Consider the following 27,768-nt stretch of genomic DNA (forward strand, 5'->3'; position numbering starts at 1 on the left):
TTTTAAGCGGTAATCCGTGTTTTCAAATGTTTGTACAGCAAAGACTTTATTTTACATAATGTATTCACAATTTCATACTACAGTTAAGAGGCATCAATGTTGCATGATGTAATTAAAGAGCTTTAATGCACTGACTGCCAGAGGAGGCCTTGCTACATAGTGATGTAGGCTCCTCAGCAAATGTTTTAAAGGTACACTCACTTACCTGAGGACAAGATCAACCATTTATTTAAAAAATAAAAAAATAATAATCCAGAAACCATCACTTCTATTGTATCAATTCATATTTAAAAAAAAAAAAGAAGCAGATCTAAAAGCTCAGCATAAATCCAGATTTTTATTTTGTGTGTGTGTATCATCCCCAATTTTCTGGCCATTTGTTGCTACTGCTTTGATTGAATAAGGACGAAACATGAGCCGGCAGGGAATTTCCAAGCAGCACTGAACAGCGTCAGACACAGAGTGAGACTGAGCGTATTAACATAAAGTACACAACTACCTAACAATTTACGAAACCATGGATGCAACATGTGACACGGACTATGACAAGTGTCACTTTCCAACGAAGAGTGAATGCACCTTTAGGCTTTAATGATTTGTCGTTTGGCCCCTGCCCGAATTCTGGTTTGGCAGGTGTGCAGTCAATTCAAGGTCCTCACTCCCGGAGTGCCTTGCCCACGTGTCAACATTCCATTTTATTTCTCTTTACCCCACACTGCTGGTTCTTTCAGCCCATACATAAGTCTCCCAAACGTGTAAGATACAGATAGAAAAGGTCACAATGTTTGTCTGGCATCTGCCTAAACCTCTGGTGAAGGGAGGTATCCGGAGAGGTCACGGTGTGTAGGGTGGCGGCTTTTCGTCTCGCGGGAAGTAAGGAGGAGAGTAGCGAGGCGGGGCGCCAGACGGCCACATGTAGCTGGACGCTGACTGTGATGTTGAGTTAGGATCATCTGACAAGCCCGACGGTGTAGAAGCCGGAAAGATATTGGAATGCTGCAGAATAGGAACAAGACGTTATCATTGTGCTGGGTGATCATTTCCAGGTGTGGCTGTTTTTGATGTTAATTTCACACATGGCGACCATGCTCAACATCAATTAGGTTCGTATTCCTTAAAATGCTATCACCATTCTTGTTGGCTAACCCCTTCCCCATATACACATACATGTCCAGTATTACCTCTCATTTTTTACTGGACAGTGTCCAAATGCAGGACAGTCCGGTTCAATACTAGACACTGGGCAACCCTAAGTATATAAAGGGCCAATTAACCTTGATTGATTCATAATACTTGGCACATTTTTTTTTGTTGAAAAAAGAGGGAAATGTTTCTCTTAATGTGTTGCACAGATTGCCCTGACCAGCCAGGCTTGCATCTCGTGCACTGGATGTCATCAGCGGCCTCTTCAGCATTAGAAACCTACGCTTTCATTCCGTCTCCTTCTGCAGAACATGCTTTGACATACCTGTAAGTCATAGGCCGTGTAAGGTGGAAGGTGGGGCGTGCTGTGGTAGTAGGTGTTATAAGAGGGGACTGGCGGTCTTGTGTTGTATTGTACTGTAGGACCAGGTGTCGCCACAATGCAACTAATGGCAGGAATAGCAGGACTCTGTAGGAACAAACACTGTCACAATACATCCTGTTGTTACACAGTCACAATAAGTCCAGTTACACAGACACACTTTCTCCAGTTACACAGTCACAATACCTCCAGTTACACAATCACACTACCTCCTCTTACACAGTCACAATACCTCCTGTTACACGGTCACACTACCTCCTGTTACACGGTCACACTACGTCCTGTTACACAGTCACACTACGTCCTGTTACACAGTCACACTACCTCCTGTTACACAGTCACACTACCTCCTGTTACACAGTCACACTACCTCCTGTTACACAGTCACACTACGTCCTGTTACACAGTCACACTACGTCCTGTTACACAGTCACACTACGTCCTGTTACACAGTCAATATACCTCCTGTTACACAGTCACACTACGTCCTGTTACACAGTCACACTACGTCCTGTTACACGGTCACACTACGTCCTGTTACACAGTCACACTACGTCCTGTTACACAGTCACACTACCTCCTGTTACACAGTCACACTACCTCCTGTTACACAGTCACACTACCTCCTGTTACACAGTCACACTACGTCCTTTTACACAGTCACACTACGTCCTGTTACACAGTCACACTACGTCCTGTTACACAGTCACACTACGTCCTGTTACACAGTCACACTACGTCCTGTTAGTCACACTACGTCCTGTTACACAGTCACACTACGTCCTGTTACACAGTCACACTACGTCCTGTTACACAGTCACACTACGTCCTGTTACACAGTCACACTATGTCCTGTTACACAGTCACACTATGTCCTGTTACACAGTCACACTATGTCCTGTTACACAGTCACAATATGTCCTGTTACACAGTCACACTATGTCCTGTTACACAGTCACACTATGTCCTGTTACACAGTCACAATACGTCCTGTTACACGGTCACACTACGTCCTGTTACACGGTCACACTACCTCCTGTTACACGGTCACACTACGTCGTTACACGGTCACACTACGTCCTGTTACACCGTCACACTACGTCCTGTTACACAGTCACAATACCTCCTGTTACACAGTCACACTACCTCCTGTTACACAGTCACACTACCTCCTGCTACACAGTCACACTACCTCCTGCTACACCGTCACACTACATCCTGTTACACAGTCACAATAACTCCTGTTACACAGTCACACTACCTCCTGCTACACAGTCACACTACGTCCTGTTACACAGTCACACTACGTCCTGTTACACAGTCACACTACGTCCTGTTACACAGTCACACTACGTCCTGTTACACAGTCACAATGCGTCCTGTTACACAGTCACATTACCTCCTGCTACACCGTCACACTACGTCCTGTTACACAGTCATACTACGTCCTGTTACACAGTCACACTACGTCCTGTTACACAGTCACACTACGTCCTGTTACACAGTCACACTACGTCCTGTTACACAGTCACACTACGTCCTGTTACACAGTCACAATGCGTCCTGTTACACAGTCACATTACCTCCTGCTACACCGTCACACTACCTCCTGTTACACAGTCACACTACCTCCTGTTACACAGTCACACTACCTCCTGTTACACAGTCACACTACGTCCTGTTACACAGTCACACTACCTCCTGTTACACGGTCACACTACGTCCTATTACACAGTCACACTAAGTCCTGTTACAGTCACACTACGTCCTGTTACACAGTCACACTACCTCCTGTTACACAGTCACACTACGTCCTGTTACACAGTCACACTACCTCCTGTTACACGGTCACACTACGTCCTATTACACAGTCACACTACGTCCTGTTACAGTTACACTACGTCCTGTTACACAGTCACACTACCTTCAGTTACACAGTCACACTACGTCCTGTTACACAGTCACACTACGTCCTGTTACAGTCACACTACGTCCTGTTACACAGTCACACTACGTCCTGTTACACAGTCACACTACCTCCTGTTACACAGTCACACTATGTCCTGTTACACAGTCACAATACGTCCTGTTACACAGTCACACTACGTCCTGTTACACAGTCACACTACGTCCTGTTACACAGTCACACTACGTCCTGTTACACAGTCACACTACCTCCTGTTACACAGTCACACTACGGCCTGTTACACAGTCACACTACCTCCTGTTACACAGTCACACTACCTCCTGTTACACAGTCACACTACGTCCTGTTACACAGTCACAATGCGTCCTGTTACACAGTCACAATACGTCCGTGCGTATTCCGCATCACACAAACATTACTTGGTGATTCTTCTGATGTTCAAGTTTACAGGTGAAAGATTGTTTAAAAAAAAAAAAAAAAAGCCATTATTTGATATTTTAATTACTGGTGAATCCGCACCTCGTCACTCTATGTTTTCGTACAATTTACGTACAAAAAAATCCCCCTAAACGAAACTTTTTGTTTAAATTTAATCATGAAGCACTGATTCCCAAATCCAAACATACTTTTTAATTGACAGGCGTTTAAAGTTGTGTGGCCTGGGATATAAGAAGATGGCCACCGGCAAATTCAATGCGCCCAGGTCACTTCAGGCTACGGTGGCTAGAACTAGAAGTAATACATTGGCCATGATGGATTGCAGAATGTGCAACACTTCCTTCCTCTAATGCTATGAGGTTTAGTGTGAAAGCGACACTTCATCTGACCGGTATTAGCAGCGGGAAGTCTGGATTAATTACAGCAACAATTCTCAAAATGATATAGTATATAATTGCAAAGAACATATTTTGCTTTAAAACAGCAATCCAAGGGGCGATTTTTTTTTATACATAGGATTGAAGTAGGGGGTCTCTGAACCTGAACCCCATTGCTTTCAGCTCTGGGGAACCCCTTCTTTTGGAGATACAGACCTCCATTGGAGATGCCGGTAGCAGCCCTGGCTGGGCTAGCTGTGGTTTAAAGTTTAAAGCCCCCGGTAACACGGACCAAAAGGAAGCCGAACCTGATGACATATTGGCTTCCTATTGGCCCGCAAAGCGCGGGAGGTTTGAAACTCCGCCATTATGTGATCCCTGTTAGCGGTGCGGCCACCAGCACCCCCTACGGAAAGCAAGGGGTCCCCGGAGCTGAAATTAGTGGGGTTCAGCTTCGGAGACCCCCTGCTCTATTCCTATGTTTAAAAATAAAAAAATTGCCAAAACGAATCAGATGCTTGGATTTCCGCTTTAGGCCTCGGGCATGGTCAGCGCTTACGCGCTGACTCGTGCTGAGTCGCGCTGGTACTTACCAGTGAGCCCCTACAGCCGCAATGAGAGCAGCTTTAGTAGGGGCTCGCCTACGCTTCCGCTTCCGCAAGCGCGCGGAAGCGTAGGTCTTGGGTAAATTTAAAATTCAAGCGCTTGCCGGAGCGCAGGGCCGGTCACGTGAGCGGTTCGCCCCAATGAGGGCGAACCAGCTCCGTGACGTCACTGGCCCGCCCGCCGACACGCCCCCAGACGACGCTTTCCCTGAGCCTCAGCGCGCCTCCGCCAGCAAGCAATAACCCTGGACGAGGCCTTAAGGTTGCAATTCATGATTTAAACCCGCAATGCAAAGGCCTCGCACGACCAGCCGCATTCCTGCAGTGAGAGTGTCAGTTTTTTGCATACATAGTCGCATGTTGCAATAGTAATCTTGGTCTCACCATGTCCTTGAATCCTCCGAGCACAGCAGCTGTAACGATTCCGAGGACGAGCCCCACTGCGTTCAGGATAGTTACCAACCAGAGCAGGCGGTACAGGTGTACAACGTCTTGGCAGCTTCTTACACCAATGTATTCGTAATAAAGACCTGAGATTCCAATCCTGCCATTACAAAGAGAGCAAAACATTTGTTGTGGCCGCTGGATAGCTGAAGGCAGGACTACCTTCTACCCAACGCTGATATCCCTCCAAGGGGTGTGTATGTCAAGGCAACGGTGTGAGCAAGACTGAGCCGAAGAAATCAACTCGATCTGTTAAAGAAACAAGTCCTATTCAAAGCAATAGGATTTTTCTTATTAATATCTCAGAATCGCACCAGTTTCACCTCGACGCACAGATTCCTGAATGTAAGGGGTTGCCCGCTCGTTTCTAGCTCTTGTAAAGCAGTAGTTTGGAATGAAAATGTATTATAATGTAATATCCTGGTGACTCACTAGTTCCGAAAATGTGTAGTTTTTCTTGTGTGTGTGTGTGTTTAGACGCACACAAAAACCCTACACACATGGTTGCCAGGACCACAATCATGACAGTGGAGTCACCAAGAGAAAGGCGCAATGACAGCACATCTTCCTATTGGCCGTGGGAGCGACCCCAGACCTGCGTGAGCATTTTTTTGCTGTTTGCCAGACTGCAACAACCGGGCGGTCAGGCTTCGGGGGTCCAGTTAGCCACTCCAGGGAACTCCACGGTTTACGTAAGCCGCGTCGGATTGCTGCTTTCAAGCAGTTAATCCCAGCGGCGTCTCCTTTTGTAAAGCGGACTTCTTTCTAGCGTTTCCAGCACACATTTCTCGTACCAGCACTTTTTGTGGAATCCAAAATGGCCGACCCCAGCGTCGCTCACCTTCCGCAGTTATACAGGTCACAGCAGTAACAAGTGTTGCTTCTTATCTTAAGTATACAGGGGCCGCGAGAGGACAGCTGGCATTTCACCTGCAGAAGGGAGATGCACAGGAGTAAGTACCCGCCCGGGCCTGCTTCGCCGCGGTTTGTTGAAGCTGAAACCAACATCTCTAGAGATGCAACTGCGCTCCTCCACAGCCCTCATTGCCACCCGCGGTTATCCTCACCTCTGTTGTTTCCTCCTCTTCGTACGTGGTGGAATGGTATCGACATTTTCCTGCGTAAACAGGTCTAAGGTCCTAAACAAAGACATATATATATATATATATTTAAGGTTTCTAGTTCCACTTTCCCCTGCACCAACAATATTTGTGTACACGTTCTTATTGGCACATTATTGTCTATTTCTGCTATGTCGTTTTTTGGGGGGATTTTTGTTATGATCAGCTGCTCTCCAGTTCCATGCTGTTTTATAGGTATTTATTGGAGACACGGGTTCTAGTCTTGGTGGATTATACGTTGCTCTGTGTTATGACTGTTTGTTGCAATATGGGAACCAAGTATCCAAGATGTGAATGTGACCTGGTTCCTTCAGGGGTCGGGGATCATTATACCTCCTATGGGGGTCATCGTTGCCCGGCCACTAGCAATGACATAATTAATGGGTAAATAAATATCTGCTTGATACAGAGAAAGGTGAAAGAATAGGAGTACAAACTCCTATGCAATGCTCTCAAGGAACGTCCATGCATCAATATTATATAATCAAAAGTCTTTCCAAATACACATAGCGTTGTAATCCATAACCATGTCACTTGTTACCCATTTCAAGCCACTCTGTGTGGACTCCCACTAACCTTTGTAAGAGGTAGATTTTGTATGGGTGTCACTGGCTGAGGTACACTGGTACAAAGTGAATAAAGCAGGAATAACTCACAAATCACTGAAGATCCAGGTGCTGTGGGGCATGCTGCTACCGAAGTGGTATGCGATGCAAAGAATTCGTGGATGGCGGTGCATCTGCCTGGAAAACCACGTGGGACCACGCTATTTTTTCCAGGCAGATGCACCGCCATCCACGAATTCTTTGCATTGATACAGAGAAAGAAAACAACTTTTTGTACCTGGGACGATAAAAATGCAAATAATTGTGGGTGGCTTTATTATTAAAAGGGAATTAAAATACCCAAAATGTAATGTGTCATGTCAAAGGAAGAAGTGATAGCAGGCACACAGGGCACAACGGATTTGAAATCCAAACTCATTTATTGAGCCAAACACACAACGTTTCGACCGTCAAAGTCTTTATCAAGTGACATAGTTGTATCATTTATTTTCTTTCTCTAAGGTGTGCAGCATTCACTTTATTTGTCATGTCAAAGGAAGAATACATTTTCATGAAGCAGTGTTTGCTTCTATATCTTCGTTATTATATTAGAATGTATATTACAACCTGCAATGTTCTAATTAGCAAGTTACAAATATGTAGTAGATGAGGTTGAAAAAAGACACACGTCCTTCGAGTTCAACCTACTGCATGTTAAATTTAGACGACAAATAATTATCCTATATTTGTATTTGCAGTATTTTGATCCAGAGCAAGGCAAACAGAAAACTCCAGTGGCATATCATCTAATAATATCACATAAGGGGAAAAATAAATGCCTTCCCGACTCCGTGATATTAATAATGACTTATGACCAGAATGTAGGTCACTGTATAGTTTACACGTTATTATAGGTTTGTATATATGTCTAAGGTTACACGAGTATTGTTTTATAGGTCATAGTAGTATTAATCCGTATTAATGTTAATACTATAAATCTCAATTTTTGGGGGGCTAATAGTGTCATTAAGGTGTCTGTGGTTAATACTACGCCATAAATGCTCATATGTCAACATTTGAGTATATTGTATCTTTACATCACTCTATACCCCCTGGACTCCATCAACATTGCTTCAAATGTTTCATGAATATTAGGCCTGGGACATAGTAGGGTAAGCCTTGCTGAGCCGCGCTGAGCAGATGCGCTTACCCCCTGCATCTGTCATCAGCGCGGCTTTAGCAGCCGCTTCCGCATGCGTGCGGAGGCTCAGGTATTTTGGAGAGACAGGCAAATTTAAAATTTGCCGCTCAGGAAAGAGGTGGAGCGGTCACGTGACCGCTCACATTCAATGGGAGCGAGGGACTAGCCCCGCCTGCCAACATGCCTCCGGCCTGCCTCCGCCCCGCCCCCCAAAGCGCGCTCACTGCCTCGCCTGGCAGGACACAAAAAAGCTCCAGTTTGAGCAGGCGAGGCAGAGCAGGAGCGCTGATCAGCGCGGCCTGAGGCACCATGCCCAAGGTTATTCTGATTTCTACACCGCTCAGGTTTCACATTAATATAGTTTTTATGGTTTACTGGGCCAGGTTTGAGTTAGTTATGCAATACACCAGGAGTGGCCATCGCCAGTCCTCAAGGGCCACCAACAGGACAGGTTTCCAGGATATCCCTACTTCAGCACAGGTGACTCAATCAGTGGCTCAGTCGAAGACAGCACAGGTGGCTCGATCAGTGACTCGATTGAGCCACCTGTGCTGAAGCAGAGTTATCCTGGAAACTTGACCTGTTGGCAGCTCTTGAGTACTGGAGTTGGCTAAACCCTGTAAGCCAACGCTGCACCCTGACTTGTTTTACAATGTATGCCCTGGTTTTCATACTGATACTGCACCATGTGTTGCTGTGTGTGCCCAGGTTACAGCGAACTGTCTCATGCATTACTGATATGTCCGTGGCATGCCGATCGTACCACGCGCCTCTTTGCGGGTTGCATCAGATACTTACTAGATGCCTGGAAACAAAAACTCCATCCACGATGGCACAGCAAAAAGCTGCAATTACCCCAAAACTGATAAAAACGATTGACGCGACGAGCTGTGGATAGAAAAAGAGAGTATTTGGGTTCCGAAGGAAAACCGGGAAAAGGAAATGGAAATAAATTGTGTTTATTAAAAAAAAAAAAAAAAAAAAAAAAAACAGAACATTAATAAAATAAAAATTGGTCTTTAACCACGAGACAGTAGGCAGATTTATATGAAGATGCCGTTACTGATATTTGATATATTGCTGCATATTTGGAAATTGCGGGTGCAGGATGTTCAGTAACGGCACCCATGGGGAGCCAAGAAGCATTCGCATTTTTTGACCAGTGTACCCCAACTTTTAAATAACATGACAAGCCGTACATCGCAAGTTCAAAATGCTTGAAGGTGGTCACCAAACCAAGACATATCTCCACGAGGCCAGCTTGCAAAACCATGGAAGAGGTATTGGCAAACAGCAATAGATTCATCACAACTCGTGCAGTATTCATATTGTATTTATGGAGAGCACATTCCTCAAAGTGCAGGTCTCCTCTAGAACCTAGAGACCGGCACTTTGTACCTCTGTCCTAGAGGAGACCGGCACTTTGTACCTCTGTCCTAGAGGAGACCTGCACTTTGTACCTCTGTCCTAGAGGAGACCTGCACTTTGTACCTCTGTCCTAGAGGAGACCTGCACTTTGTACCTCTGTCCTAGAGGAGACCTGCCCTGTGTATCTCTGTCCCAGAGGAGACCTGCACTTTGTACCTCTGCCCTAGAGGAGTCCTGCACGTTGTACATCTGTCCGGGGGGAGACCTGCACTTTGTACCTCTGTCGGCCTGCACTTTGTATCTCTCTCCTAGAGGAGACCTGCACGTTGTATCTCTGTCCTAGAGGAGGCCGGCACTTTGTATCTCTGTCCTAGAGGAGACCTGCACTTTGTATCTCTGTCCTAGAGGAGACCTGCACTTTGTATCTCTGTCCTAGAGGAGACCTGCACTTTGTACCTCTGTCCTAGAGGAGACCTGCACTTTGTACCTCTGTCCTAGAGGAGACCTGCACTTTGTATCTCTGTCCTAGAGGAGACCTGCACTTTGAGGAATGTGTTCGTCTGTGTTGTGTTGGCTGCACAAGCCGGATTCTCCGCACCTGAGGCTGTTTCCCCGCACTTTGGAACTATATTTACGGAGTGTAATGTAGCTGGGATCTTCCTTGGGGTGGAGAAGGCATATAGAATACAATATTGTTTGGAAACTCAGCATTGAATGTAAAGAACTCACGTTCTGTGCTGCTCCCAACCGGACGTTTTCTGTGCCCTTCTAAGTGCTCGCTGGAGGAACCCCTCCGCCGGGAGTTTCATTAATGGAACATTACAAGGTATCTCCATCAGAAAGAGATGTTTGCTTTCTGCAGCACCAACACGGCTACTATATCCTTTCGCTGGTTAATCAAATGGACAAGAAAGCTTCTATGGCAGGGTTGGCCAATTCCAGTGTTCATTGGCCAACAACAGGTCAGGTTTTAGGGATATCCCTGCTTCAGCACAGGTGGCTCAATCAGTGGCATAGTCAAAGACAGCACAGGTGGCTCTCCAGCACAGATGGCTTAATCAGTGGCTCAGTCTTCGACTGAGCCACTGATTGAGCCACCTGTGCTGAAGCAAGGATATCCATAAAACCTGACCTAGTGGGGTCCTGGAGGACTGGAGTTGGCCAGCCTTGCTCTTTGCTTTTCAGCCACAACATGATGCGATTACGGTAATTATCTGTGCAAGACAGAATTCGGGAATTTGATACGCCTCGAGACCACAATTAAGCACAGTGTTCTTTTTCACTTCGCAAACAACTTAAGAACGGCAGGAAGGTCTCGACATCCTGTTTTCCACTTAGATTCACCATGAGAGTAAATATTACCATTGGTGTTAATTCCAAGTATGGACACGTCACACACGTTTATTGTCCAAATTACCAAACATCATGATCCAGAAACCTGCTACCGGATCCGACCGTGTTACAGAAGCTGCTAATCTTCATTCCCACGCTGTCCCTCACGCCTGGAATACTGTGTCATAGGCGCTGCGGTCCATCCAATGCGCTACGAGTCCACTTCCTAGAATAATATCTTCTCCAGCATCGGGCAGCGGTTTCACAGCATCATCAATTCGACGCCTGGGCTCACATTAACTAAACGGTGCAAAGCCGTTCCGTTCAAATTAATAGGCTGTAAAATTCCGTAAGGTTTAGCGTCAATGAATAATTGTAGCTTAAAAAAGGGTAAGTTCTCATCACGATCTCAGGTTAAATGTCACGTATTGGGCCAAAAAAAGACAAACAAATTCTCATACAGGATATAAAAGAATTGCTGGTCATTTTAATTACTAAATAACACACCAAAAAAAATAAAAATGAATCCAACAATCAACAAAGAAAAACAAAATGCAAACATTAAAGACAGCGCACGCGTTCTGACCTCTCCGTGTGTTGTTTTTCTTTGTTGTCGTTTTGATATTTTGTAATTAAAATGAGTATACATTTTTTTGGTGTGGCCCGTGAGTGATTGTCTATGGATTCTGTTTTGTTTTTTTGGCATTTGTATTCTGCCCTCTAAGACCTTCGGGGGACGGATATATTCAGTCCGACTTTCCCAACTTTCAGGGGCTTGTCTATTTAGTTCACAAAAAGAGAGAAACACCTCTCTCTCCTATATTTATATAATTACCGTCCAAGTGTAGAAAGAGGTGCTAGGAGAACAACACAGATAAGTGACCAGAGATTGTCACTAGAAGTCCCTAAAAGTTGCACTCATTGTAAATAATAATGTACATAAAGTACCAGTTAATTGACCAATACCACTAATATGAAAATATTGGTCACTTATCTGTGTTGTTCTTCTTGTTCTTTCCCTTTGCACCGTTGATTATATATATTTTTTCTAGTCGCAGAGCAAGGTGTTTCTTGTGTGTTTTCTAGAAAGAGGTTCTCCCTAGGATTAAAGGTACAAAATGAACAGAGTCCCAAGCAGAAAAGGACAAAAATCCATATATAGGAGCACATTAAATCATAATAGTAGAAGGTTGAATAAATAAATTGTTTTCAAAAGTAGCTTTTAATAAGTGTATTCTAAAAAATATGCTCAAATAACCCAGGGAGATACGGAGCAATAATAAGTGGTATATTTGCATGGAGCAATAATAAGTGGTATATTTATCTCCCTGGGTTATTTGAGCATATTTTTTAGAATACACTTATTAAAAGCTACTTTTTAGACCAATTCATTTATTCCACCTTGTACTATTATGATTTAATATGCACCTATATATGGCTTTCTTTGTCCCTTTCTGCTTCGGACTCTGTTCATGTTGTCCATCTTTTACGTTGCGTGTTTCGCTGTGCGCGCGGCTTCCTTTCCCCCCTTACCTACTTTGTGGGTGTCGCGTATTGCATCGGCTGATTCTGATGTTTTATCTGTAGGGTTTAGCTCTCCCAAAAGAACATCGAAATGAGATAAACCTGTTTTATATGTATTTAGTGGTTAAAGAAGACTGAAAATATAGCAAACCCCTTTTTAAAGCATTGCCTAGTTTCAAATATTTTACAGAACTTATGTTATTTTTAACATTTTTTTTGTTTTACAAGAAAGCAACGTGGATGTATGTGGGTATATGCAGGCAAAGACGGGTGGGGGGCTGTGCTGGTCCTGTCTTCCATGTAGTAACAGAGGAGGGAGAGGGAGTAGGGGGTATGGTACCTTTCATTGGACCAACAAGTAGTTGACGTGTAGGGCTGCGCTTATAGTGCCAGCGACGCGACGGGAAAAATCAAATTGACTTCCAGCGATCACGACCGAGCCGTCGCTTCTACTATAAACGGATGCGACGGTGGCAATACATGTGTTTTGCCGCGACGTCGCATCGCCGGCGCTATAAGCGCAGCCTTACAACAGTGGTGCTGAACTCCAGTCCTCGAGCCCCCCCCCCCCCCCCAACAGGTCAAGTTTTCAGGATATCCCAGCTTCAGCACAGGTGGCTCAATCAGTCGCTGCTTCTGCACAGGTGGCTCAATCAGAGGGCTCTGATTGAGCTGACTGTGTTGAAGCTGGAATGTCCTGAAAACCTGACCTGTTGGGGGGCCTGAGGACTGGAGTTGAGCGCCCCTGTGTTACAAGCTTTCCAACGTCTCAGGGTCGGGGTGGGACCAGATGAAGGACCCTGAGAGCTTGTAACATATCGACTACTTGTTGGTCTAATAAAAAGTATCACACCCCCTCCTCCCTCCTCCCTCCTCCCTCTCTCTCCTCCCTCTCTCTCCTCCCTCTCCCTCCTCCCTCCTCCCTCCTCCCTCTCCCTCCTCCCTCTCCCTCCTCCGTTATTACGTGTACATGAATGTATATCTTCATTTCTATAGCCCCAGCCAGGTACGCAGTGCTCCGCAGCAGTAATACACGTGACATAATATTATAACACACAAAGCGCTTCAGACCTAAAACAATAGGAAAAGGAGCCCCTGCCCCGAAGAGCTTACAATCTAAGTAGATGTGTTCTGTTATATTATCTCCAATTCCGGCTCTCGTTTTAAATAGGGAACACGCGTAGGTGGCCCGTGTGGCAGTTCAGGGGTTAACGTGCAAGGAAATGACACAATAAACACAGATTTCAAAGTAACAAAAACGTGGTAACCTAAGTCCCTTTACCAACCACAAAACTCGCTGCAGCATTGCAAAGGTGTAAATGTGACAACATACAGTAACCGTAAATAATGACATATTGTAGCTATGAAGCCACAAGACCTACCATTTGTCTCTTGTTTTCTATTAAATTGGATCCGATTATCCCAAGTATGGACCCAAACCCGAGCTGAAAGAACATATAATGCAATTTAGAACACAGGAAGAAATATACACACGTGCAATATTATTAGTGTTTGCAGTAGAAGTGAGTCAGGATTACGTGTTGTTATGTATGTTCAGAGTTTTTTTTTTATAAAGTCGTGTGTACGTCAAATTTAATAAGTATATATATTTGTTTCTGTCTTGGTGTTGTACAATGTATTCAAATGTATGTTTGAAAATATCTGGAAAAATAATACAAAGTTATGACAAAAATAAAGAAATATACAAATGTAAGAATATACCCTAAATATGTGCCCAGTTATTGCTAGATGACCACTATGACAGACCCCCCACCCCCCAAAAAAAGCAGTTGTTGCGAACACACAATTAATAAAATTAAGGAACAAGTCTTGGCAACACTTTAAATATATATATATGTTTGCAGCTGGGCGTCTCCGGACCTGAAACTGTGTTAATTTCAGTTCTGGAGACCCCGTGCTTCCCCAGAGATGTACCTCGGAAGGGGGTGTCGGTAGCAGCCCAGAAGGGGCTAGTTGGGGCTATCGAAATGGCGGCTTCAAATGTCCTGCAGGCCAATAGGAAGCTGTGACAACATCCCTTGTGCTCCTATTGGCCCGCCTGATGTGGGAGACTGAAACGGCGAGAGATACTGACACCTCCTTCCGGGGCAGGTATCTGGGGAAGCAGGGGTGCCTCTCCATCTCCCTCTGTACACAAATAAAAAAAGGGTGGCCAGGAGTTCTTCTCTACGCTGCCTGAAACAGTTGAGAGTGGGAGTTAAACTGGAGCCTGCAGGAGTGAGGTAGTGTCCGGGGAGCTAGCAAGCTCATGGACTAGGCCTAAGATATACACCCCATGGCGTCATGCTGTCCCCTCACTGTAATGAAGTGTGCAGGGCCGCCCATATCATTAGGGATCTCCCTGTTGTGAGGGATCGCAGCGGAGTAGGATCCAAGCAGCAGAGGAGTTCTTCAGCAGCAGCAGCCTCGTGCAGAATCCGGGTGTGAGGGGCTGTTGTCGGAGACCCCACTCCGTGGGACCCCGTCGCTGACCGCAGCTTGTCTGGAGTACTCCCTGGTTAGGTCACAATCAGGAAGGTACCTGTGCACCAACACAAGGGGGAGGGTAGCGCTGCCCTCATGCACACATTGGGAAGGGTTGTTTGCTGGATACCAGGGTATAGGTGCCCAAGCACCCTAGGTATGGTTGGGGCTAGCTACCCCAGGGCGTTCTACTGTTATTATTATTATTATTATTATTGTGTACCGTGGGTAATATTTGGGGCCTACTGTGGGACCACATAAGTAAAGGAGTTATTATATAATCCTGTTGTGTTGTATTATTGGGGATACCACAAATGTATACGTGTTCCAAAGAGGAGCCATCCCGCTATCCAGGATCCTCATAGGTGGAGGCACAGCACGAGAGAGAACACACTGTCACCCCAGACTCCCCATGAGCAGAGGCTCAGGTCTCCTGTAAGTCAAACAGGTAGCACCAGTACCGTAATTACCGCTATTTCCCATAGGGATAGGGTGATATTTATAAATATATATATATTTTTTATTATTACAATTTTTTCAGGTCTCAGACCTTTTGCTGCTCTATTACTGTCTTTGACCTGTGTGTGCCGCATTTCTGGTTTGTGTGCCGCATTTCTGGTTTGTGTGCCGCATTTCTGGTGTGTGTGCCGCATTTCTGGTGTGTGTGCCGCATTTCTGGTGTGTGTGCCGCATTTCTGGTGTGTGTGCCGCATTTCTGGTGTGTGTGCCGCATTTCTGGTGTGTGTGCCGCATTTCTGGTGTGTGTGCCGCATTTCTGGTGTGTGTGCCGCATTTCTGGTTTGTGTGCCGCATTTCTGGTGTGTGTGCCGCATTTCTGGTGTGTGTGCCGCATTTCTGGTGTGTGTGCCGCATTTCTGGTGTGTGTGCCGCATTTCTGGTGTGTGTGCCGCATTTCTGGTGTGTGTGCCGCATTTCTGTTCTGACTCTCTACCCGTTTTTGATTCAGCACGGGCTTTATTATGAGTTAGGCAGTTGGGTCACATTACTAGCTCTATAGCCCTGAGGTTTTTCCAATCTCTGTTTATGTCATAGAATCCTTTTCTATATCAGTATCGCTGACCTGAGGAAGAGAGGAGAACTCTCGCAAGCTTGTCCTATGACATCAATTGTTAGCCCAAATAAAAAAGGTATCACCTAATACTGAAGTACAAATTTATTCTGCTATATATATATATATATATATATATGTATATGTATACACACACATATATACAGGCAAACCCCGGTTTAAGGACACTCACTTTAAGTACACTCGCGAGTAAGGACATATCGCCCAATAGGCAAATGGCAGCTCTCGCATGCGTCTGTCAGCACGTCCTGAACAGCAATACCGGCTCCCTACCTGTAGCGAAGCTATGCGCAAGCGGGGAGACTATAGAGCCTGTTACAAATGCGTTATTTACATCAGTTATGCACGTATATGACGATTGCAGTACTGTACATGCATCAATAAGTGGAATAAAGGTAGTGCTTCACTTTAAGTACATTTTCGCTTTACATACATGCTCCGGTCCCATTGCGTACGTTAATGCGGGGTATGCCTGTATACACATATACACACACACACATGTATATGTTTGTATATCTACACATATATTTTATGTGTGTGTGTATATATATATATATAATTTGAAAACATGCTGCCAGCCTGCAAAACTGGTTGCTGTAGAAAAGGCAGCTCCTATACAGCACATCCTTCTTAGCTGAACGGACACTTCTCATATCGAGCACTTGCATGCCCTGGGTATAGATGTGGGGTTTGGAGAAAGTCAGAGTACTTGCAGTGCTCAGATAAATCTTTGACTCTTTGGAATATCAGTGTTTTCGGAGGGGGGGGCGTGTTCCCAGGACTCAGGACTGTAGCTGTGTCAGAACTTTCTCTGATGCAAGTTAGAACTAGTACTAGACAAGTGATTCATTGGGTTGGGCTCAGAACAGTATTATATGTAAAATGAGAAAGGAGACTGTTTGTAAAATAATTGGGACAAGAAACTCTAATGGCCGACGGTGTTAAAAATCTTTAAAATCAGTTAAACTAATCAATTCCCCCCTCTTCTGCAGGCCAATAATGCATTGCACTAAATGAACTTGCACTATTGCGTGTAACCTTTCTGTGAGGGGGATAAATGAGCAGTTCATGCAATATCTTACATGTGTGCTTCCCTAAAAAGAAATCAGTTCTGTAGTATTATATACTTACTAAAAAAAATGTCAAGTCAAATCTTATTGCCATTTTTAATTTGTTTTAATATACTAATCATCCTTTGCTTTCTAGAGCAGGTTTCAGCCACCTCCCCAACAGCGCAAGATCTTTGTAACACTTTCCTGTTTGTGATACTTTGTTGCCAACTGTCCCAGCAGTTTGAGTTGCAAACTGCAACAATAGATAATGTCACCTTAGTGATATAACAATACATTGTAGCGGCTGAGTTACACTGACTGAAGGATTGATTGAAACTGAAAGGCGGCCATTTAGTGAACCCTGGGAAGCAGGATCTTTGCTGATCGATCACGGGAGAATGAATTGATCGGCAGCTTAGGTCATTAGTTTTCGATAAAGGGAATCAAAGGCTGCATATATTAAAACAATATATATATATATATATATATATTTTAAGTTCCGCGTAGATTTCCTCATTAAATGTGATGGTAGTTAGTATGTTTATAGTAGATAGATGTATATATCACTGGGAAGTTCGGCCACAGGGGCAGTGTGCTGACCATCTATCTACTCTATTTTCTGTTATTCTAGTTGGCATTACATGTGTAAGACGGCTCCTCATTATAACCCATGCCAACCGGTACCATGGCCCATATCTATCCATGGCCAACATGGTGCAATCCTGGGGCGCAGCTGCACCAGAACAAATCCCATTAATTCAATAGGATTTGTTCTATGATACATCTGGACAAGTGATTTTGCCCCAGAATTGCCCCACGTTTGCCTTGGTGCATATATATACCCCCATATTTCTCACCTGGAAAGATAAATGTAGAAGACTGGAATGGATGATTTGTTTCCTTTTTTATACCTGCAAGTTCACCAATATCCCATGAAAAATCTGGGCATGAATCATCAACACACCAACACAGAGGGTAAATAAACTCAGGGGTGGGCAACTCCAGTCCTCAAGGGCCACCAACAGGTCAGGTTTTCAGGATATCCCTGCTTCAGCACAGGTGGTTCAGTCAATGACTTAACCACTGATGGAGCCACCTGTGCTGAAGCTGGAATAGCCTGAAAACCTGACCTGTTGGTGGCCCGTGAGGACTGGAGTTGGCCACTCCTGCCGTAATGGGTAATAAAAACCCCCTCTCAATTGTACTAATATAACATGGAACTTGTTAACTCCTCCGCCAGTGAAGTTACTTTAGCAATTATTTCGGGTAATTGCGGGTTAGAACACACAACTCAATCAATTCTGTCCTTGCTTCCTGCAGAAATAGAGTTTACCTTGATGGGGATAGCAGGCTCGAATCCTTTTTTGATCAACAGATGCCACTAAATAATTCTTCTGTTATTAGACGTGGGATCAAAATGTTGCATTTCACTAATAAATTGCCGATTTGGGAGGAGACCGGGGGTTGTGCGTTTTCTTTCCCATAAATGTGCAGGTTAATAGCTGCATGCTCCAGAAAGGGAGGAGGAGGGGGGAATTTGTGAATCTGGTTTCCATTAGTGTAAAAACGTTGATACATCAGCCCCAATCTTTCTCTTTCGATGCGTTAGCATGCGGCCATTTTTAATACCCAAAGCCGTTAGTGTTCAGGATGGCTGAGAACATACAGTACCTACAAGATGTGTACTTACAATGACCCCTGGGTAGTAACCACCGACCGTCACATTTTCGGTTCTGGTTGTGGCCGCCAGGCCCACCGTGAAAATGAATATGGACACAATGAGGAGGGTCACGGTGGCAACGATGGAATTTTGTCTTCTTTTATTAAATGAACCTATAATAAAATAAGATAGCAATTTAATCTGGATGGAGACATGCATAAGATGTCCTACACGCTGTGTTAGGGAAGAGCTCCAACAACGTCAGTCGGACCCCCGCCCCCCACTAAACCAGGTGGTAAGGTCAAATCAGGGATCCATAAAACTCTTTCTATACCATACAGCAAGAGTGGCCAACTCCAGTCCTCAAGGGCCACCAACAGGTCAGGTTTTCAGGATATCTCTGCTTCAGCACAGGTGGCTTAATCACTGAGGCACTTATTGAGACACCTGTGCTGAAGCAGGGATATACTGAAAACCTGACCTGTTGGGGGGGGGGGGGGTAAAGTTGTGAACCCCTGATGTAGGAGCATTCAACGCACTCTGGCAGTGAAAGGGTTAGGATTACCCCTGTATACACATTCCGAAATAGATTAGCAAATTATGCTGACAGTTCCATTTTTAAAGCACCACAAAATCTGGCACAGGTGGAATAATTTGCATTTAGCTAATTATTGAGTCATCAAATATTTCTGCTAAATTGATAGTTTTGTAGACCTTTGGTGATTAATAGTCAGTCATTTGTGGGAAACAATGCAAAAATAACAGAAGCTCTGTGTGTGCCCGCCAAACAAAGGATATTGGGGTTGAAATAATATCGTGCGGAGCGACCTATCTTCAAAATGCGGATTAATCCCTAAAAAGTGTTGGAACAAAAAACTGAATGTGGGACAGTATTGCGTTTTTGGTTCGCTGCAAATATTTGTTATCAATTACTGCGTATCCAGCATTGCATTCGAAGGCAGGCCACACGGAGGGCCTCATTTTTGGACAATCTTAGACCCAAAAGAAGAAAAACGTGAAATGTTTTAATTTAAGGTAACGCTGTGTCTGTTAAATAGATCAAGAACAGCCTAAATATCAATAACATAATCATACCACGTAATGGACTTCCTAGTGTTCCTCTGGGTGCTGCCATGTACTGTATCTCCCTGCTGGTGTCCAATTGTTGCTTCTTGTGTGACAGAGACCATTTGTTAACCGTATGTGTGTGGTGTATGAAAAGAGGGTTATTTTAATACAGGCAGTCCTCGGTTATCCGACGCAATGCGTTACTCAAAATGGCGTCGGATAGCGAAGCGTCGTAAAGCGAAACTCGTTTTCCCATAGGAACACTGTTTAAATTAAACGTTCCGTTCCTGAAGGCATTTTTAATGCTAAAATACACAAAATATTTTACTCAAACAATAAGATTATGCTGCACACACATACATTATGATGTAAAGATTCTATTTATTGAATCCAGAACTGTATAATAAAACTGTTAGACATGTTTAAAGGCATAAATATACCACAAAACCTTCACACAGACTGATCTGGATGATTTCTCTGACTGCAGCTTTCTGATTGACATAATGTTGCAACTTTGCAAAGCGTCGTAAGAGCGTCGGATAAGCCATTTCGGCGTCGTAAAACCGGCCATAGGGATGCATTGGACAGCGTCGGATAAGCCATTCGTCGTAAAACGAGGACTAACTGTATGGTTATGAATTGAGACTTGCGTTTCTCCGGCAGTGAGGTATCTCTGGTGCTAGATAACTTAGTTACATTGCATCTTCCTGTCATTCTATGGAGAGGTGAAAGTGATGTGAAATTATATCCATATCTATAAGAACTATCTATGCCAGGAGCGGCCAACTCCAGTCCTCATGGGCCACCAACAAGGCAGGTTTTCAGGATGTCCCTGCTTCAGCACAGGTGGCCCAGTCAAAGACTGAGCCACTGATTGAGCATATGGTCCTAAAGGCTGCGTTAATAGTTTCTGCCTAAGGGCGACACATAACATATGGAGGGACCTTAGCCCGTGTTGGTCCCAGCACTGAAGGATTAACCCTGCAGGGGGGTCCCATTCATAAGCATGGATCCCCGCAGCTCAATCGCAGCAGCGACTGTCCCAGGCACCGCAGACTTCTGCTTATTCGTCTGTGCCGCCGGAGGACAGCACATCTGGCTACCTCTGTATTGTACAGGTTCCACGTAATGTGAAGGACTTATGGTCTTGTGAAGCTCCATGGGAACCCCTCCCTCCCCCCCCCCCCCTGTCCCACCGAGGCAGCAAAGGAGGAACTGACGATGTGTCGGCGAAAGTGTGCAAACATGTCGTCCTGACATTTCCAGCTGCCTTGGAAACTTCATGCCACTGCTGCCTGGAACACAGATTAAATGACAGCAGGTGTCTGGGTGTCTGGATCCGGAGGTAGAACGTTAGAGACAGACAAATACACATCACTGGGAAGTTCAGCCACAGGGGCAGTGTGCTGACCATCTATCTACACTATTTTCTGTTATTCTAGTTGGCATTACATGTGTAAGACGGCTCCTCATTATAACCCAGGCCAACCAGGACCAGGGCCCATATCTATCAAGGCCCACATGGTGCAATCCTGGGGCGCAGCTGCACCAGAACAAATCCCATTAAATCAATAGGATTTGTTCTTGCAGGCGCAATTACGAGAAAACCTTCCTACCGTCTCTATGTTCTTCCTACTTACCAATTAGATTGTAAGCTCATCGGGGCAGGGACTCCTTTTCCTACATGTTACTTTTATGTCTGAAGCGCTTATTCCCATGATCTGTTATTTGTATTATTTGTTATTTATATGATTGTCACGTGAGGTGCTACTGTATGTACATTAATGGCGCTATATAACTAAAGATATACATACATCGGGACCAGTGATATTGCCCCAGAAATGGGACAGCCGGATCGAGGTGGCACCCATCTCTGAATAAACGGCAGCACGCTATCGGGGGTGCTTGTTTGTCTGTGCTTCTGTTTTACAGATTGTAATGACTACACCTTGCAAGACGTCTGCGGGGGACTTCTGCACCAAGCCCCTCACTACATGTTGCACTAATGCAACGTCTCTGTCTGATTAATGTGGTTCTTGTATTTTGCTCCACTGCATTGATCAACTTCTACTGACAAAATATATCACTTTTAATCGCATTTTGACTCTCTGCTTATTGCTAAAGATTAAACTTAAATTATTTCAAAGCTGACGATTGTATTCAGCTCGATGGCGGCTTCTATTAAGAGTGGGCGCGGGAAGAAAGAGTGGGGGCGGGAAGAAAGAGGGGGCGGGAAGAAAAGTTCCTTCCCCCCCCCCTCAAATTATGGGTACGCGTGTCGTTTGCAACAATGAAACAAATAATATACAGTTGATACTATAAAATTATTATAGGGGAAGGTTTGTAGCCTCTCGGGTACCCAGTGCCCCCTCAGCGACAGGACCCCACAGAATAACAATAATAAGGTGATTTATGCCAGAACAATACTTACTAAATATGGGCCAAAGTGTCTTGCCCAGCCAAGATCACAAGGAGAGTTGAGTGTGGGATTCCAAGCTGGTTCTTTGGGCTGCCAACAGGTGGGAGAGCGCCTGACCAAATATCCCAGGCCCGGTGGCATAGGGGAGCCCAGGATGGTTGTACTCAGCAGGTCTCTACCTCGCTGCTGACAGGTACACCCACCCTCTGCCGTTCAATACACCGGGACCCAGGTCAGGCCCTGGGACAGCTGTTGACGACCTCAGTGTCTCACCCGCTTCAAGGGTAGTGACATTACCCCTGAGCCTGTCCTTCAGCACAGATCAGGGATTAGGAGTGCATGTTAAACATGTTACAGTAACAAGTGGAGAGTTTGTGAGTTTGGATTGTGCCTTTAATTGTCATCACTTTTCACAGAGGGGACTGGGAGGGAGAGGGGAGAGAGAGGGGGGAGTAGGGGAGAGGGGGGGAGAGGGGGGTGTAGGGGAGAGAGGGGGGTGTAGGGGAGAGGGGGGGAGAGAGAGGAAGGAGGGGGGCAGAGAGTGGGGGGGGGAGTGGGGGAGAGAATGGGAGTGGGGGAGAGAGGAGTGCCAGAGAGGGGAGTGGGAGAAGGGGGATAGAGAGGAAGGGGGGGGGGGGGAAGGGGGAGAGAGTGAGGGGAAGGGGAGAGAGAGGGTAGAATGGAGGGGTACGGAGGGAGAGGGACGAGGGAAGGGTGGGAGAGGGAGGAGGGGAGGGAAGGAGAGAGAGGGGGAAGGAAAGAGTGGTGGAGAGGGGGATGGAGAGAAGTGGGGAGGGAGGGAGAGGGGTGGGAGAGAGAAGTGGAGGCGGGAGAAAGAGGGGGTGGGAGAGGGGAAGAAAGAGAAGAGGGAGGGAGAGACGGGGGAAGAAAGAGGGAGGGGGGAAGAAAGAGTGGGGGAGGGAAGAAAGAGTGGGGGCGGGAAGAAAGAGTGGGGGCGGGAAGAAAGAGGGGGCGGGAAGAAAGAGGGGGCGGGAAGAAAGAGGGGGCGGGAAGAAAGAGGGGGCGGCAAGAAAGAGGGGTGGGGGGCGGGAAGAAAGAGGGGTGGGGGGAGGGAGAAAGGTAGAAGAAAGAGGGGGGGAAGGGGAGATAGGTGGGGGGGAGAGAGAAAGGGGGAACGGGTGAGGGAGAGAGAGAGAGAGAGAGGGAGATAGATAGCGGGTAAGGGTGGGGGAGGGGGTGGAAGAGAGACGTGGCGGAGGGTGAGGAGGGGGAGAGAAAGGGAGGGAGTGGGAGAGAGGGGGTAAGTGGGACAGAGAGGAGAGAGAGGAGAGAGAGGGAGTGAAAGGAGAGAGAGATGGGGGAGACAGAGGGGGAGAGGGAGCGAGACAGAGCGGGAGAGAGGGAAAGAGGGGGTAGAGGGAGAGAAACGGGGATAGGGAGACAGAGAGGAGGAGGGAGAGAGCTGAGTTGTAGGGAAACAGAGAGACTATGTCTGAATGATGTGTTGCAGGACATCAGAAATGCCCTCCTCCCTGTGGGCTGGTCCTGCATACTACCTGTGATGGGAACACACTTTGCATCTCAATAACAGGTGACTCTTAAAAGCTCATATATAAAATTATCTATATCCCCTTCATATAACAGAAATGCATTACACTGGCAGTGAAGCGGTTAATGCTATCCCAATCTCACACTACGTGGCAGTGAAGCGGTTAATGCTATCCCAATCTCACACTACGTGGCAGTGAAGCGGTTAATGCTATCCCAATCTCACACTACGTGGCAGTGAAGCGGTTAATGCTATCCCAATCTCACACTACGTGGCAGTGAAGCGGTTAATGCTATCCCAATCTCACACTACGTGGCAGTAAAGTGGTTAATACTATCCCAATCTCACACTACCTGGCAGTGAAGTGGTTAATGTTATCCCAATCTCACACTACATGGCAGTGACGTGGTTAATACCATCACAATCACACGCAACGTGGCAGAGACGTGGTTAATACCATCACAATCACAAGCTACGTGGCAGTTACGTGGTTAATGCCATTCCAATCAAACGCTACGTGGCAGCGACGTGGTTAATGCCATCCCAATCACACGCCACGTGGCAGTGAGATTGCATTGGTGCCCCTTTCCATTTTCTGATTGGCTGCCGCTGTAATTAGGACACACGGCAGATTGAGACAAAGATTCTGTACTAGGTATAAAAGCCGCATTTCCCTTAAATGAAATGGGGGATATTCACTAAACTGAGAGAGTGCCAACTGGCAACTCCAATTCTATTGTATTGTATGTCTTTATTTATATAGCGCCATTAATGTACATTAATTGGGCGTTCGTGTGTGACAGTGCCCCAATCGGCACTATCCCAGCTTACGGAATAACCCCCCAACATGTGTACCAAAACGCAAAGAAAATGTTAAGTGTACAAGATAAATGGGTTCATGGGGTACATGCCATTTGTACACAGGTGTGGGCTCGATGGGAAACACACAAACCGGCGGCTGATCATTGAATAGGAAATGCCTGGGAACATTAAAGGATAAATCTAGGGCGCTGGAAAGGCACTTACACAAATTATATATGGACGCGAGCAGCCAGAGCGTGCATGCTGAAAGCGTAATAAGTGCGGTGCCTGCCTGGAAAACCTTTAATCATATCAGGCAGACAACCCAAGGCCAGGACAATAACAGGCAAATAACGGCATACGGCATACACCAGGGGTGGCCAACTCCAGTCCTCAAGGGCCACCAATAAGTCAGGTTTTCAGGATATCCCTGCTTCAGCACAGGTGGCTCAATCAGTGGCTCAGTCGATTCAGCCACCTGTGCTGAAGCAGGGATATCCTGAAAACCTAACCTGCTGGTGGAGGGGATATTTATAATGACACATTTGCAACTGGTGGTGTGGGTAATGGGGGACAAAAAGACCCCTTAGAAGGTGGGTAGAATTTAAATATTCGTTCAGCCCTTCACTGGTTAAACAGCGGAGTTTTTTCAGTGGAGAGCTGCTTCTCTTTGGCAGAAAACGGTGATCTTTAAATTACCTTCTTTACTTAAGTTAAACAAATAGGGACAGGAAACACACAACATTAACATTGGATTTATGTTCTTACCAGGCCTACTCAACTGAGCTTAACCCATTCTCGTCTATGTAATGTGTCGCAGGCCCTAACCTAGCTGCAAAACGGTAAGGCTAAACCCTGTTGCTCAGGGGTGGCCAACTCCAGTCCTCAAAGGCCACTAACAGGTCAGTTTTTTTTTAGGATATCCCTGCTTCAGCACAGGTGGCTCAATCAGTGACTCAGTCGAAGACAGCACAGGTGGCTCAATCAGAGCCACCTGTGCTGAAGCAGGGAAATTCTGAGAACCTGACCTGTTGGTGGCCCTTGAGAACTGGAGTTGGCTGCCTCTGCTTTAGTGACTCCCCAACTCCGTGTGTGTGTGTGTGTGTGTGTGTGTGTGTGTGTGTGTGTGTGTGTGTGTGTGTGTGTGTGTGTATATATATATATATATCAGTTTGAAAGAACCACGAGCACTCCGTCTGGATCAACAAAATACTGGGCGCAAATCCTATAAAATAATGTAGGCAATACGATACCGCATCATTCCATGTCTTCTTGATTCAATACAATATTTTGACTACCATTTGGATATATATATATATATATATATACAGTGTTCGACAAACCTATACATTTGCTCGCCCCGGGCGAGTGGATTTAACCTCCGGGCGAGTAAATATTGGCCCAAGCAGCACACGTTTGGTACTAGGTGGCGAGTAGATTTTTTGGTGATTTGTCAACCACTGTAGTGTGTGTGTGTGTGTGTGTGTGTGTGTGTGTGTGTATATATATATATATATATATATATATATATATATATATATATATATATATATATATATATATACATATATACATATATATACATATATATACATACATACATACATACATACATATCACACACATTAGGACTCAAGAAATGTGATCCAATCAACAGCACACACTGATGCTTATTGCAGAAGGTGAAGCTGACGTTACGCCACATTTGGTGACCGGTTCCGGGCTGGGGTCCTGTATGTTCTCACCCAGTTTTGCAGCCAAGAGAAGCCTGATATTGGAACTGTACGGAGATTATCACACAGCCCCCTGTATTGCGGTATATCTGCTGAAATGAGTCCCGGCGAGGGATCCGTGGTCTGCAGAGTGAGGTCTCCCTGAAGGTGAAGACTACTGATTTACAAAACCAATAGACCTGTTTTCTCAGCCGAGCTAAAACCGTAAGCTCTCCATCCTGGGGTGGTATTAATGCTCATGAAATCTGATATGACAACACAATGCATGTTACCGTCCAGTGAGTGAGACTTACTAACAGCGAGCCACACTCAACAGAACTGTTTTGTCAACACTATCCCTACAAATAAATACTGAAGGCATATAAACAGTTAGCATACCCCAGGCGTGCAAAGGTGCACATCATTATTCTAGCATTATTTAGAAAGTGTACCCCGGGCATACTTGTAAACGAGAGGTAACTTCCCATGTGTGGCTTCCTGGAGAATTATTTGGTAAATGAATAGTGAGTGAGTGAGTGAGTGAGTGAGTGAGGCTCACCATCACGGTGACTTAGGAGTGTTACTCCAACCTTAACCCTTTCATCTCTCCAACCGACCATGTATACATGCACTGTAGGGTCCTTATCACACAGGTGGGAGCAGACATTACTGCACCAGTTAACCCTATGCGTGTCACTCAACAGTAGTGCCATTGGAAAACAATGGAGAAGGAGATAACACGCGTGTTATTGAACACGTTAATGTGTGCGTTAACGGGGAAATAACGCCTGCGACAGCTGCAGTTTATGATGCTGGCATGTTGGCACAGTGCACACTGGGTTGTGCCTCCCAGTGAGTCAGACTCACTACCAGTGAGTGAGGCTCACTGCACATCATTTTACAACCTTAACCCTTTCATCTCTCCAACCTACAATGTATACATGCACTGTAGGGTCATGCTTATGACACTGGCATGATCATATAGGGAGCACTGGGTTGTGCTTCCCAGTGAGTCACTACCAGTGAGTGTGACCTATAGAGCCCACCCCTATATGTACCCAGCAGAGCCATTTGTCCCATACCTGGAGAGACCAAAAGACCCCTTAATTATTGTTTAAACGAACAACGGGTCGTGAGCTCTTCTTAAGCCCTGCAGGGTCAGAGAGGCCTGCAGCGCACTGCGGAGCACTGCAGGGGTTATAGCCTCATGTTCGTGCACTCACCGGTTGAATCTGCACTGTGGGTCTCAGTGCCTGGGGATGGCGGCTGAGTCAGCATGTTGCAAGTGTCAGTATCCTGTTACTTTGTAGCAACAACCAATGGGCGCTTCATGGGAAAGGTGCGCCTGGGAAATCCTGCAGGGCGCAGCATGGCATCCATACGGTCCCTGGTACAGCCCGGCTCCCGTGCACCGACCCGCCGCAGCAGCAGCAGAGCTGGCCCTAGTCACAGCAACATTGTGTCCTACTAGGGCAGGCTGCGCATGCGCGGTGACGGCTGCCTGGCAGCTAGCCCTGGGCAGGGGAATGTGAGCAGTGTCATGTGTGTGTCATGTGTGTGTGTGT

At 45.8% G+C, this 27,768-nt stretch overlaps 1 protein-coding gene across 1 annotated transcript; it reads right to left on the bottom strand.

The window, feature by feature from the left end:
- On the bottom strand, window positions 1–27,685 carry TMEM255A (transmembrane protein 255A). The gene is made up of 9 exons (XM_075573387.1): window positions 27,427–27,685; window positions 18,724–18,866; window positions 13,790–13,852; window positions 8,982–9,071; window positions 6,384–6,455; window positions 6,158–6,246; window positions 5,257–5,416; window positions 1,469–1,612; window positions 1–996 (listed from the first exon to the last, which is right to left on the bottom strand). The coding sequence occupies exons 1-9, from the start codon at window positions 27,479–27,481 to the stop codon at window positions 835–837; spliced, it is 978 nt and encodes a 325-aa protein (XP_075429502.1). The 5' UTR covers window positions 27,482–27,685; the 3' UTR covers window positions 1–834.
- Between the last annotated feature and the right edge of the window lie 83 nt (window positions 27,686–27,768).

Source organism: Ascaphus truei, chromosome 16 (genome assembly GCF_040206685.1).
Source record: "Ascaphus truei isolate aAscTru1 chromosome 16, aAscTru1.hap1, whole genome shotgun sequence".
NCBI lineage: Eukaryota > Metazoa > Chordata > Amphibia > Anura > Ascaphidae > Ascaphus > Ascaphus truei.